General features: G+C 32.6%; 2 protein-coding genes across 2 annotated transcripts; both read left to right on the forward strand.

Annotated features, from left to right (window-relative positions):
- The first annotated feature begins 4,299 nt into the window (after positions 1 to 4,299).
- Positions 4,300 to 5,577, forward strand: DEFB113 (defensin, beta 113). Its single transcript, XM_011974108.1, has 2 exons — positions 4,300 to 4,357; positions 5,387 to 5,577. The coding sequence occupies exons 1-2, from the start codon at positions 4,300 to 4,302 to the stop codon at positions 5,575 to 5,577; spliced, it is 249 nt and encodes an 82-aa protein (XP_011829498.1).
- Positions 5,578 to 10,166: 4,589 nt separating this feature from the next.
- On the forward strand, positions 10,167 to 14,746 carry DEFB114 (defensin, beta 114). Its single transcript, XM_011974109.1, has 2 exons — positions 10,167 to 10,221; positions 14,592 to 14,746. The coding sequence occupies exons 1-2, from the start codon at positions 10,167 to 10,169 to the stop codon at positions 14,744 to 14,746; spliced, it is 210 nt and encodes a 69-aa protein (XP_011829499.1).
- Positions 14,747 to 15,054: the final 308 nt, after the last annotated feature.

A 15,054-nucleotide genomic window follows, 5' to 3' on the forward strand; every position in this document is an offset into this window, starting at 1 on the left:
CACAAACGGCTGTGTCCTCATCGGGGACTTTTCCAGGTGGTGTTTGTACTGGGCTCAGGGAATTGAGAGATATGTGGTGGGATGTGTTTGTACTGGGCTCAGGAAATTGAAAGATATATGGTGGGATGTGTTTGTACTGGGCTCAGGAAATTGAGAGAGATATGGTGGGATGTGTTTGTACTGGGCCTGTTTGTGTTGAGCCCGGGGCTGAGGCATGTGCTTTGTGTTGAGCCCGGGGCTGAGGAATGTGCCTGATTTCTTTCACAACCAGTCAGGCTAGAGTTCCACATGAGAAATTGTTTTTACTTGTCCTAAGTGAGAATACAGAACATGCAATAGTTCTTTCCATTACTTGGAATGTCAGGGAAGACTCAACCCAGATTAGAAAACACTTGTTGGGATAAAAGGGAAGGTGAGGGGCTATTATTCTCCAAGGTTGTTCTAAATTGTCGTAAAAACAGAAACTCCCACCAGTGGTTTCTCTTCAAACTTTCTGCTTTCAGTAGTGTTCCTCAGCTGTAAAAATAAAAGGTGAGGCAATAGAATACCACTCGACCATGAAAAAAGAATAAAATTTTGTTATTTGCATCAACAAGGATGGAACTAGAGGACATTATGTTAAGTGGAATAAGCCAAGGAGATAAAAACATTGCACGTCCTCACTCATATATGAGAACTTAGGAAAAGTTAGACCAGATGCTGGAAAGGACAGTAAAGAAGTGGGGAATAAAGGGAATGACTAATAAGTACAAAAATGCAGTTACATAGAAGGAATAACAACTAGTGTTTGGTAGCACAATAGACTTACTATAGTTAACAAAATTTATCATATATTTAAAAACAATGAAAAGAGTAGAATTGGAATGTTACTGACACACAAAAAAAGATCAATGGTTGAGGTGACGGATACCCCAGTTACCCTGATTTGATCATCACACATGGTATGTTTGTATAAAGGCAGCACATGTACACCATAAATATGTACAAATGTTATGTATTCATAATAATTGAAAATTAAAAATGAATGGAGAGGACAGATAAATTACAATATTCCTTTTGTCTTGGAATCCACATATTTCCATTATTATATAAGTTTCCTTGGAACTCTATAACAACTATCCCAAGTGATTTAGGTATGTAGTAATAATGGTTAAGCATGTGGGCTCTGAAAATGTAATGTGTTTAATTCCAGTTTCACCACTTACCAGTAAGCTGATTGACTTTGGATAAATAACTTAATCTCTTTGTGTCAGTTTCTTTGTATGTGAAAATGGGGCTAAACATTATACCTATGTCTTAGAACTCCCATGAGTTTGAACATATTAGCATATGTAAATTATATAAACTAGTACCTGCAGGCAACAAGCATTTAATAGTTGTTAGCAGCAGAATCAGGCATGACAGAAGCTTAGTCTTTCAGACTCAGGGATTCTGAATATATGAACCCTCCGCACTGGAGCTTACATAAGAGCTTTTGGAGTGGAAGGAAGTAAAAGTTGTGGCAGACGATCCAGCCTCTGGCATCTGCCTATGCCATCTTGTGTTTTCTTAGTAATTCTTATTAGCTTCATCTGTATAATAAATGTTGTATGATTCTTTCAGATTTGAAAACTTATCAAATTGCCAATCAATATCACTGTTATATAGAGTTAGTCACGTAACACATTATTTTACTTTAGTTTTAAAGTTTTGTGGCCATCTGTTCATTGAAATATACTGTGTTTTGTGTTTGGGGGTGGGGAGGAGTTGGAATAATGCAGTGACTGGTAGTGAAGAGCAAAGAATGTGAACGGCATTATGGTTTTACTCTGCAAAGAGACCACATGTTGTTTTAGGCTGTTATTCCTAAAATGTGAAAGCTGAGACCCAGTGACTGACTGACAAACCAATACTTTATGCAGAAGACTTAAAGAAAGTATCAAAATTTTGATTGGCAACTCTTGTAAGAGAATAGCATTGCATTTGGTACATTCTTCTGATCAATCTCTCTTCTCAGCATCGTACCCTTTGCTTGTATTCCCAACATCCACCTCTTGGCCTGGAAAAGTTCCCCTCATAGGCATTTTTCAGCCGAACATCCGTAAAGCCTAACCACCCTCTCTTTTACAAAGAACTTACCTCTCCAAAAATCCTTATCTGTAGTTCTAAACTATACAATTACTGCCTATGATTAACATCGTAAGAAGAAATATAAAACTTTAAAAAAATCTCAAACTCCTAAATTCTGATTCAATTAAGTAGAAATATGGGGGCTCCTCCACCTTACTATTTAGTTCACACACTTCAGGTCGATTCTCTATTCTTAAAAATTTTCTCTGTACCTCCTCTTTTCTCCCTTAATCACAACACCGATCTCATTCTCACCCAACTTTCTTTATTTTTGCCTCTGTCTTTCTCCACTGAAAAAATTACAACCCCTTAATTATAACCTCAATCTCATTCTCACCCAATTTTCTCTGTTTTTGTCTCTTTCTCCCTAAAAAACAAAAAGAAACAAATAAAAATGATTTTGTAAATAGAAATCTAGAATCTGGATTTCTTCCCAGTTATACCATAAGATGCCCATTATAATCAATAAACAACTCAATTAACCTGCTTTCTGTGCATCTTGTTTGATTCTACTTATGTATCTTCCTGGGAGAAGTGAGACCCTTACCTTTGTTCAGTGTGATTCAGACATAATTTGACACACTTTCACATTTAAACAGATAGGGGAAAATATGCAATGTATGAGTTTAGCTGATGGGCCAGCTCAATGGAAGTGGCTTATTTTATACAGATAAATTGGATATGGTAGCACTCAAGCAAAAATGGGCCCTATTGTCCAAGGTCATTTTCTTATGCACGCTGTCACTATGATACTGCCTGCTTTTTAAAATTTGCCATTGATATCTTTCTCTGCTTATATTCAATTAGTCTTATTAAATCTCCAACAGTTCAAAGTGTTCTTTTTAGCATTTTATAGGGAGAAAATATTGAGAAAATAGATTTTTCGTGGTCTGGCTATAAATACATAGGTACCTTTTGAGTGAGGAATGAAGTACACAAAAGACAAGAGGACCGGACTGCTGCTTTTTAAACTCAGATTACAGAATATATTTCTAGTTTGTTTCCCTCAATGACAGAGGGAGTTAGAATATAAATTAAGTATAAATATAAATATAAATTATGATCTCATCTAATGATAATATAATATCATTAAGTTGTAAGGATACATCTTTTTGAATTTAAAAACCCAGCTCTAGATTTATGAAAGTGGACCAAATTGTTTAAATTTATCTATCGGTTACTTATTAATTATTTTTTTTACATGTTTTCTACTTATCCTTACTATGAAAACTCGGAATATGATTGGTCCTACCAATCTGGCCATGGAGAAGAGAATCCTAAGGCTTAGATAGATGAATATTTATTCCAAATATACAGATGGTAAACTGAGAACCAGACCCCAAGGTTGGTTTTCCCTATCTAAATCTAGTGTTCTTTAGATTCTTAACACACTGCTGTCTACTATTAATAAGGTAATCTCATGACTGAGTCATCATTACATGGCATGTAAATAATGATACTGATTACTTTTATAGTGCAACTATGATAATTGCTAATGTAACAGTATTAAAACAGTGATACAGAAATATTTATTTTCTATTTGTCGAAAAATTGAGTCCCAGAAACAGTGTATGGTTCAGGCCATGTGTACAGAGAATACACATGATGGAAACCCATCACACAGTTGAGAGAATGAGGAGGGTGGAGGCTGAGAGAAAGAGCTCTGTCATCATATAACCTGATAATCAATCTCTGTTCCACCAATGACTACATATATAATTTGTGAGCCATTAGATAATCTGCGTCACAGTTTTCTCAATTGGAAATTAAGATGTTCCAATGTTATAGAATTTGTCATGAGAATTAATCCATATAAAGTACTAACAGCCCCTGGTACATAATAAATACTCAAAAAAAGCATGTAGTTGAAAATGTAAATGATATTGATTATGTGCTTTTAATTATTTACTGACCAAGAATACTTTAACCCCTTTGTTACAAAAATGAAATGAATTCATGTTTGGCTCACCCAGGTTGTAACAGCACTAAACTCTCTACTACACTTGTTTGCTATTTCACAATACTTACATGAATATGCACTCAATCAGGAAAGGCAGCATTAATCAGAATTGTAATCATGCCAAGAAGGCTATAAAAACAAGAGCCCACCTTTCTTTTACCAAAGACTAGCTCAACTCGGAGACATTTTGAGCTCTGTCCCAACTTCTCTCAAGTGTAACTGCATCAACAATGAAGATGCTTTGTATTTTTCTGACCTTTGTCTTCATTGTGTCTTGTGGTCCATCAGGTAATATTTGTTATTATAGAAAAGATACAAAGGGCAAAATGTTCTTATAAATACTTTACTCTGAAAATAATAGAAACAAATACATTATTCTTAGGAGATTTCATATGACCTCCTTATAAGACAATTTATTTTTTCATGGAGGAAGAAATGAATAGAACTGGTAGTTGAGAAAATGATAAAAAAAAAAATTTCCCTGAGATGTAGAATTAAATTTATTTATTTTGTTATTTTGTGTGATGACACTATACTTTTTTAGATACTTCCTACTGCCTTCTGTTTCAAAATCAATTTTACCAAGTGATATTGTAGCTACTGTCAAAATTAAGCTTTTTACGGCCAACCTAATGATCGGTAGGGGTAGAGAGAAAAGGGGTTAGAGGTGGATGATTATTTAGAAAACAAAACATGTAGACTATTTCTTCCATGTCTTTTTCTCTTTACTCTTGAGGAAGCATACAAAAATTAGATATTTAAAAATGTTCTAGCCAGGCGCAGTGGCTCACGCCTGTAATCCCAGCACTTTGGGAGGCCGAGACGGGATCGAGACCATCCTGGCTAACACGGTGAAACCCCGTCTCTACTAAAAGTACAAAAAACTAGCCGGGCGAGGTGGCGGGCGCCTGTAGTCCCAGCTACTCGGGAGGCTGAGGCAGGAGAATGGCGTAAACCCAGGAGGCGGAGCTTGTAGTGAGCCGAGTTCGTGCCACTGCACTCCAGCCTGGGCGACAGAGCAAAGACTCCGTCTCAAAAAAAATAAAAATAAAAATAAATAAATAAAAATAAAAATGTTCTAGTTACAAAATGATAATTTAAAAAGTTGGTGACAAAAGCAATACTGTTGCATAAATAAGTATATTATACCAGCTGATAGAGGGAAAAATTTAATAGAGTTGCTTGGGCATGATTTCAGGAACAAAATGGTTTAACTCTACATTTTAAAGAGTTTACTTTATTCTAAGGATATTATCTAAGGATATTAAATCTAAGGATATTAAATCTGGACTTATGTTCATAGCTACTTTTTCTTAGTTCCACAGAAAAAAACAAGAGAAGTTGCAGAGAGAAAAAGAGAATGTCAACTTGTTCGTGGTGCCTGCAAGTCGGAATGTAACACCTGGGAATATGTACATTATTACTGTGATGTTAAGCCCTGCTGTGTGGTACGGGACTACCAAAAGCCAATCATTAACAAAATCACTACTAAACTCTACCGAAAATAAATTACAATTATAAAACACTGTATAACACTACATCATAATAATATTATTAATACAAATTAATTTTTGCTATCAATCTATATTTAAGTGCTTGATCTCTGGCATTCTAGATTACGCAATTATATCATGTCTGGAGAGTTCAGTGTTGACTTAGTACAAGAGAAATAAAGAAAAAAAGAGTGGTAGCATCTTCTTCACTAAATTGGCAGAAGTTTATCTCCACCCACGTGACAGAGGACTTTTGATCCTTTTTCTCTTCATCTCTGACCTATTTATTTGCCTGGTACAGAAACATTTATTTCCATATGATGTTTGAGATACTAAACATAAATTATGGTTTATGTACCTTCTCATAGTTTCCATATAAATGTGTTTGTTTCTTGGACATAGAGTTATATAGATTCTAATCACATAATAACAGAAAATTGATAAAAATAATTTTAATAATGAGCTAACCAAACTGAAAAGGGAGTAAAATGAAATATGTTAACACCTTACCCATGTAAAAATACATCAAAAAGGAAAAACAGCAGGAGGAAAAACACTAAACCGTAAGAGTAGTTATGTTGGAGAGATGGGTTCATGACTGATTTATTTACTCTTTATAATATTATATTGTTTTACATATATACTTATAATTTCATGATCAGGATAAAAGCAAATTAAAAACATCTTAAGAGTTTTTAAAATTTTAAAATAATTTGAAAATTTAGAACAATACAGAAATGTTCAAAGATAACAGAAACGTCACTTCTAATTCTAACATCCAGAGCTGACTATTATAATCAATCTTAAACATAGGCTACCAATCCAAGGGTCTTCTCTCTTGGTCCTCAAGAATTTTATTTAACTTCTTTCATCTTATACTTCAGTACTTAATGCTTCTGTTTTTGTCCTTGTCTTCAATGAATTCAATGGGTTTCCAAGTTTCCACATTCCATATTAATTTCTTTTATAATATTAAAATGACTTTAACGTAAACTTTCTTATGAATTATAAAGCATCAGTAAAACTTGACATTCGGAAATTAAAGTATCCACCGAATATATTTCTTACTTAAACCTGTAACAACAGTTTGGATGGTATAAAAATTTAGAACAGAGGTCTGACTTAGAAGAAATCAAAGAGTTTCAGTGAATTTTAGGTTTAAGAGAAACTGATAACTTGCAGTTTTCTTATTTGAAATATTGGCCTAACAATGTGATTACTCATTAGAAAATATAGTCAGAGGAGCAATCTTGGAAAGGAACATTTATGACATATTAAGTTTATACTTTTCTGCTATATTCATAGGTAAAGCTCAAGAAACAAAAATGTGCTTCCAATATAGATTTGTTGAGCCATTAACTAAAGCAATGAGATAAAATCACCCAATGAAAGATGACAGACTGAGGTGGTAAAGTCTGAAATCCCAAGGAATAGGATTTAAATAATTCTATGTGAAGAACTGGAACCCACAAAGGACGATAAGAAGGAGTTAGCCAATATGAAATCACTCCTAGGCTGTGTCTTCTCAGGTGAGTTTTCAGACATAAAGAAAATAAGTAGCCCCATACCCCATTATATCCTATGTTATTTTTTGTCACACAGAATTCATGAGCATAATAAAATGTTGTGTTTTTCTTCTACTTTAAGCCAACAAGTTTTAGAGTGGTTTATTGCACAGGAATATAAACCAGAACACAGCTTAACTTTCAAACTACAGAAATTTTTGTTAAGTAGCAATAAGCAATAAATTATGGGTAGGACTTCTGGAAAAATGGAGCAAAAAATTTAGAAAATCTGCTTCTCCATAAAAGTAAGAAAAAGATTGTCACAAAATTGCCTAAATCCACTTTATAAAGAGCTCTGCAAATTAACTAGACTTGCAAAAAATCCAAGGAGCCTTTCTTTATTCAAGAAAAATTACAGAATCTCCACAATTCTTCCCTCATGAGGTTTTTAGTTTTGTTTAAATAAAATCACAATCTAATTGAATAATTAAAATCTTGTGGAGAGAGCTAAGAATTCTGGTATAGAAACTTCTGCCTCTGGAAAAATAGCAAGGTTTCTTCTTCAAGATATAGGGAGTCCTAAGGCATTCTACTTGCAGTAAGGAAGCCCATTGAGCCCACATTCACAGACTTTACCATGAGAATTCCATTGCAGAGAGGAAAAGATATGCATGACAATCAAGGAAATCCTACAATGTATTCAGTTATTCATCCAACATGTAAGTAAAATCAGCAGCATGAATGTCTAAGATCACAATGGCAAACAGAATGCTAGACTCTGAGAAAACAGATCAAGGAAAAGAATATAATGTAAAACAAAATAAACAAGCTAAACCTCTCTAAAATGTATTTACAGAGGTATTCAAGAAACCTTTGCATCTATAATACAGGACTATTATTCTATGACATAAGAATGATCAGAGAACAGAAAAGGGCACTTATATTCCTTTTTTAGAAATGAAAAAAAAGTTTGCCTAAAAATTGCAAAAGCTAAATATAAAAGTAAAAGATTTATTTAAAATCAAAAAATAACAAATAGACATAAAAGTCAGAGAGAAAATTATAGAGGAATAGCTAAATGTTTGACTTAAAAACAATCCCCAAAAGAGAGAAAATAAACAAACAAATAAGGAGGGAAGAACTTATCAGTAAAAAAAAAAAATAGAGAAAGAGAAGAAAATTTCCCAGATCCAGGGAAAGATATAAGCTCATCAATACCAGAAAGATAACTTATTCATAGGAAATTTGCACCAAGAAATGTGTGAATCATAAAGTTTGGGAGATTGAATCAGAAAACCAATGTCCTAATGACGTCAAAAGAGAAAAAAATAAAAACATTTAAAAGGAGCTATCCCAGCATTAGAGTTTTCATCAGGAAGACTGGATGCCGGATGTTAGTGGAGTAACAGCTTCCAAGTTCTGAAGGAACATGATTTTGAACCTAGATTTAACATCCAAATAACTAAATGTGAGGGCAGAATAAAAATATTTTTTAGAAAGGAAATGAAATTCTAATTTTAAAAAAATCTTTTCTGAAAACAATTCTGGAGGGAGAAAAACAAGAACAACAACAACAAAAAGACACGAGATCCAGATCACAGTAAATTAAACTCAGGAGGGCAGGTTTAGAAAATCTTAGAATGCAGCAGTCTCAGGAATCACCTATGCTACTGAGATAAACTTGAAGATAGGGAATGCCTATTATTTATATTTTGTCCATATGCACCAAGAAAATTGCAGAAAGAAATTCTTTTCAATAATGACTTAAATAAATATGAAACAATTAAAAGAAAAACACAAAAACACTTAAGAGAAAGATAGCAGAAAGAAGATAAGAAAAATATAAATTATTGATAGTAATAATGTTAATAATGATATCAATTTGACTTTGAAACCAAGAGCATTTCTCTTTGATTAACCTATGTGTTGTGATAAGTGGCACATAGAAAAAGGCAAAATACTTGGTAATGCTTATTGTATTACAGTCTAAAAATAAAGCATATGTTTTAATTTTAATTATACGCAGAGTACACATATTATCTTACACAACATAAAAGGAAATGTGCAACAAATGAATGGGATGTGAAAAATGGAGAGAATTGCTGGAGTAACTGGCAAGAAGGCAAATATTTTCATTTTAAATGAGTAAGGCTTAATATTTCAACTACAGTTGATAGGAAAAATGTAAGTGTTTTGTTGAAGATAACCTATAACATTTTTAAAAAATTAACATAACTTCAAAATATTTGATAAAGATAGCCTAGAAAAGAGTGCAAACAATCTAAATTTGTAGTTTTCTTAGCAGAAACCAAGAGATGTACTTTGGTTGGTAAGCCAAGATAAAATATAAACTACATCCTTGTTCTTATGTTAGTAATCACTAGAAGGCCTAGTGGGCAGGAAGTTATTGCTATTCATTACAAAGTCTCTTCTCATTATTCATTATGTGCATGTAATAAAATATTTAAATGTTAAAAAAAGTGGAGAATTACTGAGCTTTACTAAGAAAACAAGAGTTTCGTGAATATGTAAGTTATGTCTGAAAAAAATGTAACAGAAATTAGACAAATGTGAGGCTTAATATTTGGGTCTTGTAAATGAAGAATTTGGGCAAAATTAATGGGATAACATGATATAATTAAAAATTTTTGATATGCAGGCATATTGATAAATTGACACACCAGATTAGTGACTACAGTAAATTTTGAAAAGTAATCAGCAGATTAGTGGACAATGTTCTGTTGTTTTATTTCTGAAGTAGTAAATAAATATATACCTTAAGTTTATTCCATGGATGCCCCTTTGTGTTGATCATTAATTAATTAGCAATGATATGAAGATGCCGTGTTTACAGCTATCATTCACAGAGGGATGCCTCCCAAAAGCTCCATTATTTTCAAGTGTTTTCAATTTGGGTAATTCTGCCCACAGCCATAGTCATTGGAGCAGAGACAGGCACACAAAATTAAAATAATTTCTGGATAATGAGAGTTTCTCTTCCACTAGAAAACTATAAATAGTAAATGTCTTTTGGGTTTTGGAAAGTTCTCTAGTCTCTGCATTCTGTTACCAAATCTTTCAACAGCTTCTTTCTACAGAATGAGGATATTTTACTATCTCTATTTTCTGTGTTATGTGACCTTCATTCTACCAGGTAAGATAGATGTCTCTGTTATATTTGTGTAAAACTTCTCATTAGAAATAGAAATAATAAATTATTAATTGTAGAATGCAGATTTTTAATGCAATCTTATTAATTAAAGAAGTGTCTTGATTATATCAAATCTTGGTTTTCTCATTGATAATGTCATTACACTGGTGTACTTTACCTACCTCATTTTCCAAATTGATACGCAGATAAAATGAGATAATGAAGATAAGATCTTTCAACTTTTTTGGGCTGAGTTTTCTTCTAGGTATTTAAATTCTTAAGAAAACTCTAATATATTAAATTTATTTATAAGTCCCAGAAGTGAAGGCTTAAAATCAATTAGACCCTAGAGAAACTGAATGAACTGAGAACAGCAGTGTATATTTCTTGGAATATCAATAACAGAATCTATAAGATGATCAAATGGATACTAGAAAATATTTTGAACTGAATGGTAATAAAAATGAGATAAATTAAAGTTCATAGTAGGGTTTACAAGGAAATTAATATAATTATATCCATATATATAAAAAGAATTAAAACTAAAATGTAAAATTTTAACTGATGAAGTTACAAAAAGAAAATCAAATTAAAATGACAGTTATAAGCATGTAATGAGACATAATTAAATATAATAAGTAGAAGACAGAAACTAGAGAAAATAAAAAAGGCTACATTTTGGTTTTTGAAAAGACTAACAAAATTAATAAAGCTTTGATAAAACTGTAACGAAAAAGTGAAGGCAGAACTAAACTTTATCAGATATATTAGTATATATGCTACAGATATCAAAATGATCATGTGAGGATATTATGCACCAGAAATGTTTGTATCTGTGTTAATGAGTAAGGTTCACCTTTAATTTTCATTCTTGTAATGTCCTGATCAGTTTTAATACCAGGTATTTTTGATCTCATAAAATAAGTTAGAAACATCATTTTATTTTCTATTATCTGGAAAAGTTTGTGTATAATTGGTGTTATTTCTTCTTTAAATGTTTAAAATTCAACAGTGAACCTATCTGGGCTGGGTATTTTCTCTATAGAAGCTTAATTATTATAGATTCTATTCCCTTATTGAATTTAGAAACATTTAGATTTTCTATTTCTTTTTGTTGCTGTTCAGATTCATTATGATGTAATTTTTTCAAAAATTACCTAATACATATATATTTTTGAATACATCAATGTAGAATAGAGAACCCAGAAACAGATAAAGATGGCACTACAGAACAATGTAATAAATAAGCTTTTCAATAAACAGGACTGGTTTCATTGCATAGTCATATGAAGAAAAAATGAAATTTGACTATTGCCTCTTACCACATGCAAAATCTCATTCCAAATAACCTGAGATACAAGCATGGAAAAAGGCAAAACAATAAACCATACAAGTTAACGTAAAAGAATTTATTAACAATTTTGACATACAAGTAGTAGTATTTCTTAATCAGTAGAAAAAATAATATTGACTACATTAAAATTCGGAAACTTTTGTAAATCAAAAAACATCAAATAAAAAAAAGCAAGCTCTATATTGAGAAAAATGTGTGCAATACATTTAGCATACAAAAGGAACACAACTAGAATATATAAATAACATACATAAAACAATATAAAAAAGACAGCCCAATAGAAAACCAAAGATGGATCACTTTCTAAACAACAGATATTTATTAGATCAGTAAACATAAGAAAATATGTTACCCTTTTTTGGTAATCAGAAAAATGGGCATTTTATTATGAAATATAAAATGGGTTAAGACATATGAGGTGTCATTACATTCACATCATAATTACTAAATTAAAAATATCAATCATTTCTTGGGTTTTAGATGTCTGAAAGTATTATGCAATGCTGCTGGAAGTTTAAGTTAGCACCAATGATTTGAAAATAGGGTTGGCGTTATCTATTAATGTTGAAGCTATGCAGACACATTGCCATTGCATTTCACCCTTAGGGATATGCCCAACAAAAATGCCTGAGCATATGCCCCAAGAGTCAAGTACAAAAGTATTCAAAAACTGGAAACAACCTGAATATTCATCAGCAGATAAGGCTAAATTTTAGTATATGCATATAACAGTCCACTATATGATAATGAAAATGGAAAAATTACAGTTATGCAAAATAAGAACAAATCTCCAAAAACAAAATTGTGAGTGAATGAGATGTAAAAATATATGTGCTGTGCTGTTGCGTTCACATAAAGCTTTAACATGAGCAGACTTAAACAAAATATAAATCAAGACAATTTTTTTTTTTTTGAAATGAAAGAGTGAAAGGAATAGTAATTGTAAGGGGGCACAAGTGTGCCAGAAACATTCTATTTCTTGACTTGGGTAATGTTTACATAGGTCCCTAGTGTTTAATAACACTCCTAGCTGAGCGTTTATGTTTAGGTACTCTTCTGCAAGTTTGTTTTATTTTATTTTTAAAGTTCATACATAAAGAAATAAAATATAATAAAGCACATGCTTTTTCTATTATACATTTTTGTAATCTAAGCTGTTTCTGTTTCAAAAATCCGTAGCTATATTCATAAAATGCCATTGATAGCTGAAAGAGATCTAGTTTGTGAGAATTTAGCATATAACAACATTAAGCATATAGTGAAAATCATTTAAAGAGATGGAGAAAATATTTTAATAAATAGTGTGGAACAATTATTTAATCGTTTAAAAGAAAGGAAGTTAGCTACATATCTGACAAGTACAGTTGATATGAAGAGAAAAATACTATAATAAATAATATACTACGATGAAAAATTCTATGCAAGAATTTCTGATTTTGAAAGTAAAATAACACATTAAAATAGATGATTTTTGTACATTACTGCATATAAAAATGCAAAATTGTTTACATTTTTAAATTGAATATTTATGTGTCTTGTAATGAAAGTGTTATTGTTTAAAATCCATAACTAACAATACAGAAAATAACAACTAAGGAAGACCAACTGGTGACAAATATGACAGATAAAAGTTACTATCCACAATATATTTTTTAAATTTTTGTGAATGTATTTTTAAAAATTCCAATTATATGATCAACAAAGTATGTAAAAAATTTTATAAAAAGAAGGAAAAGTATTCAACATAAGTAAGGACATAAAAATCAAAATTGCAATGGGGCAAAAATTGCATATATTTTTGTGGCAGTTCTAAAACCCTAAAATTAAACTTTTTTTACAACTATCATAAGGATATGTCATGTAAGTATTAAAATATGTAACCCACATTGTTTATTATAATCCTAAAATATTAAAAACTTTAGATATTGGCCAGGCGCGGTGGCTCACGCCGGTAATCCCAGCACTTTGGGAGGCCAAGGCAAGTGGATCACGAGGTCAGGAGATCGAGACCATCCTGGCTAACACAGTGAAACCCAGTTTCTACCAAAAATACAAAAAATTATCCAGGCGTGCTGGCGGGGGCCTGTAGTCCCAGCTACTCGGTGAGGCAGGAGAATGGCGTGAACCTGGGAGGTGGAGCTTGCAGTGAGCCCAGATCACCCTACTGCACTCCAGCCTGGGAGACAGCGAGACTCCGTCTCAAAACAAACAAACAAACAAACAAACAAACAAATTTAGATATTATATTGTTATGCCCAGACTGTTTGTTCCCCAAAGAAGACCACCAGAGTCCAGAGTCAAAGCCAAGCGGCAAGCCACCAGAGTCCAGAGTCAAAGCCAAGCGGCAAGGATCTTTACTACAAGTTCGAACCTGGTCCCTCCATTCCACAGTATACAAGAGGGCCCCGAACAATGCGAGCGTTTGCTTTTTATAGCCCGAGAGTTACAGGGGAACAAAGGAATTCTTTTGATTCCCGCGCTTTCAGTAACCTTGAACGGCCGTCTCCTTATCGGAGACTTTCCAGGTGGTGTTTGTACTGGGCTCAGGGAGTTTGAGAGATATATGGCAATATGTGGTGGGATGGGAGGATGGGATGTGTTTGTACTGGGCTCAGGGAGTTTGAGAGATATATGGCGATATGTGGTGAGATGGGAGGATGGGATGTGTTTGTACTGGGCTCAGGGAGTTTTCGCCGGGGGCTGAGGAATGTGCCCAGCTCCTTTCAATATGATTGTCCAAAAACAGCTGAAAGATTATATACATTGTCATGTAGCTCTAAAAGTATCTTGAATCTTTTTGAGAAGAATAATATATGTCACGAAGTTTTAAATCATATATTAATTTTAAAACAAGTTTTAATTTTGCGTATACATGGGGGTATAAGATAGTTTTTGTGTATTTTTTTTTTTTGGTATCTTCTAAACTTGGTACAATGTACATATCATACTCTATGAAATCAGAAGTAATATATGCTTAAATAAAAGATTAGTAATTTCTGTTACTCTTCTTTTACTGTAGCAACATGTACCTTGGTGGATGCTGATCGTTGCACCAAACGTTACGGTCGTTGTAAAAGAGACTGTCTTGAGAGTGAAAAGCAAATAGACATATGTTCCTCAGCAAGAAAAATTTGCTGCATTGAGAGGTTGTATGAAGAAGATGGTATGTTTTGAAAAGGAAGACATACCTCTGAACAAAGAAGTTACATGGGCATCAGGGCAGAGAGGTATGGGAATATAATTAGGACTTCTGAAATAAATAATTAAATATATAAGCCAATAGTGCTATCCTCCTTTGTGGGTGTTAATTTCATATACAATGGAATGAGATAGAAATTCTCTTATTTTTCTGAATTAACAGTTTTAACATAAGCATATCTGGAACTATGTTTGCTCTAATTTAGGTTCAGTTTTAATCTGTCTTGGGCCACAAAAACATATACCATTGAATGCTTCCCAATTTAGCCAAGATCTCATTAGAA

The sequence above is a fragment of the Mandrillus leucophaeus genome, unplaced genomic scaffold (genome assembly GCF_000951045.1).
Source record: "Mandrillus leucophaeus isolate KB7577 unplaced genomic scaffold, Mleu.le_1.0 Scaffold1414, whole genome shotgun sequence".
In the NCBI taxonomy this organism is placed as follows: domain Eukaryota; kingdom Metazoa; phylum Chordata; class Mammalia; order Primates; family Cercopithecidae; genus Mandrillus; species Mandrillus leucophaeus.